Source organism: Rhagoletis zephyria, unplaced genomic scaffold, assembly GCF_001687245.7.
Source record: "Rhagoletis zephyria isolate East Lansing unplaced genomic scaffold, Rhagoletis_zephyria_1.1 Rzeph_scaffold_25279, whole genome shotgun sequence".
Classification (NCBI taxonomy): domain Eukaryota; kingdom Metazoa; phylum Arthropoda; class Insecta; order Diptera; family Tephritidae; genus Rhagoletis; species Rhagoletis zephyria.
This window is the reverse complement of record NW_016182337.1, coordinates 1,354-3,966: the sequence shown is the minus strand read 5'-3', so window position 1 is coordinate 3,966 and position 2,613 is coordinate 1,354. Positions and strand designations below refer to the sequence as shown.

The 2,613-nt window shown below is 35.8% G+C and overlaps 1 protein-coding gene across 1 annotated transcript; it reads left to right on the top strand.

The window, feature by feature from the left end:
* The first annotated feature begins 1,472 nt into the window (after positions 1-1,472).
* On the top strand, positions 1,473-2,388 carry LOC108382114 (peptidoglycan-recognition protein SD-like). Its single transcript, XM_017638513.1, has 2 exons — positions 1,473-1,795; positions 1,899-2,388. The coding sequence occupies exons 1-2, from the start codon at positions 1,583-1,585 to the stop codon at positions 2,280-2,282; spliced, it is 597 nt and encodes a 198-aa protein (XP_017494002.1). The 5' UTR covers positions 1,473-1,582; the 3' UTR covers positions 2,283-2,388.
* The last annotated feature ends 225 nt before the right edge of the window (positions 2,389-2,613 follow it).

Genomic DNA, 2,613 nt, shown 5'->3' with positions numbered 1-2,613 from the left:
ATTGTCAATAATTTTATTAAACAAAATCTGGCGCGTACTTGCATTACCAAAAGAATATATATATGTACATATGTATGAAAAAGCAAACGAAAGCTTTAATTAGCTTTAGCATTTTCAGTTAAAAAGAGAGAGAAAGAGCAAAGAGAGTGTTTTTAATTCGGCTTTAATGAAATAATGACGTTATAGGAAAACAGAAAAAGTACCATGGGTTATCACCTACAAAAGTGGTTGTACAAGTACTAAAATAAAAAATTCAAATGTTGTGCAAACAATTGAAATATGCTTACATACATTCTACGTTCATAGAGGTATAGATATGTCCATATCTACCATACACACTATTAGTGTGGGTCGCTTCACACGAAACAATACATTTGTTGATAGATGGACCCATGAGGAATTTCGATAGTTAGTAGAAAAAAGTAGCAGATACTAAACAATCCATATATATTTCGAGCTCATTCCAAGCTAAATGGTTTGTTGTTGTGCTTTCGGACTCGCTGAAATCCTTCTGTTTCTTCGGCGGTGGTGAGTAAAGGGCTTAAAATGTGGTTCCACTGCCCGCATATGTCGTTTTGTTGAAGAGCACTATCTGAGATCAGGTGTGAGTTTTTCGGCGTTGAGCTTTTCTTGCGTTGTTGGACGTACATTTTCCACACAGAGGCGTATCTTGGCTGCGAATAGAAGATAGTGATCTTAGGCGATGTTAGGTCCTCGGATCGTATGCACGTCTAAAATACTGAAAGTATGCCTTCCGTCTATCACAACATGATCGATTTGGTTTCTTGTTCTTCGGTCCGAACAGACACATCTGGACAGACACGTGGCTTGATGGACATTTTTAATCTGGAACCTAGTACAGCATAATACCATATTTCGGGCCCCGGCGAAGTCGATCGACCTTAGTCCATTATCGGAGGTTTTGTCGTCGGTGCTGAATTTTAACGGGGTGGTGCATATTCTAAAATCGTACACGTTCGCGAACGTGTATTTTAATTGTATTTTCTTTTTAGCTTGGTGTTCTAAGGGCCGTTTTCTGAAGTAACCTCTAACTTTAAAGCTCACTTTATATTTAAAGGTTGGATTAAAAATAAAGCTATGTCTAAAGTTAAGCATTTCTATTATCGGTTTTTGACGTATGTATGTTTCTTGGTTGTAATTCAATTTAAAACCGACAATAAAATGATTTACTTTAGACACAACCACAAATTTTAATGCAACCTTTAAATATAAAGTGAGCTTTAAAGTTATAGGTTACTTCAGAAAACGGCACTTAGACTAATATGTATCTTGCCAGACAATAAATAACCTAAAAAGTAAAAGATTTATTAAAAATATTTTTGAAACGTTGTACTGGTTAATATTGTTACTCATTAGGAAATTGTAGATAAGTTTTTGCATATGTTTGTATGAATGTATGTAGAATATGTGCATACATAAATATGTACTTAAGTAGTAGATAATGACGATTGTGTGTATAATTACTTTTTGCAACATTTACCCATAAAGTAGCTATTTTGCTTGAATTGTTTTCAGTTTATTTACGACAGTGCACACCAACGAACTGGCCGTTTTGAGCGAAATGTATCAAATTACGAATATAGTACTTGTGAGATTTTTAATATTATTTACCAGTTTTCCCGCTTTCCGAAACGTGTTTGTAGCAGCCGATCCCAATATAATATCGAAATCGCAATGGAATGGCGTTGAGGCGGTCAATGAGCTCACACGACAATCTTTGCCAGTTGGACGGGTAATTATTCTACACACAGCCGGTGTCGAATGCCAAAATGCGGTAAGGCAATGGAATTTATTTATTTATATTTTACATTATTTTTTCTCTTTAATTCATTTCATCTCTTTTATGTATACTCCATATACGCATTTACATATTTCAGGACAGCTGCTCTCAGCAAGTTCGCAACATTCAAAATTATCATCTGCGGAGCTTGCATTTCGATGATATCGCCTACAATTTTCTCATCGGCAATGATGGCAGCATTTACGAGGGACGTGGTTGGGAATTTGTCAGCGCGGCTGTTAAAAATTATAATGTTGGCAGCTTGAGTGTAGCTTTTATTGGCACATTCGAGAGTAGTACACCCAGCACAGAAGCCTTAGAGGCCGCCCAGGCACTATTCGATACGGGTGTGCGTACGGGAAAATTAACTGAGGATTATAAACTTTTTGGACATCGCCAATTGTCAACAACTTCAAGTCCAGGCGCGACCTTATATGAGATTATCAAGCGATGGCCACATTGGAGTCGTACTGTTAGTTAAAAAAAATAATAGTTTTTTGATCGCATATCGGAATCAACATTGCGAAAGGTTTTAAATGCAATTTTTAATATTTTAATAATAATAAAAGGCTTATTTGCTTTGAAAAGTAGTTCGCTTCTCATGAAAAAAAAAAAAACGAAAATTCACTTAGTGCTGTTCGTGATGATGCATGTGTGCATTAGGGAGATCCCAAAATCATGTCAGAAAAGAAATCGACATTATAATGCTCTCGCTCCGTCATTCTTCATAGAAATTGTATAGAATCCGTGAAAATCAATATTTTTTAATATAAACGATGTTCATAGGTTCGCTAAAACCCCACAAAAAATCA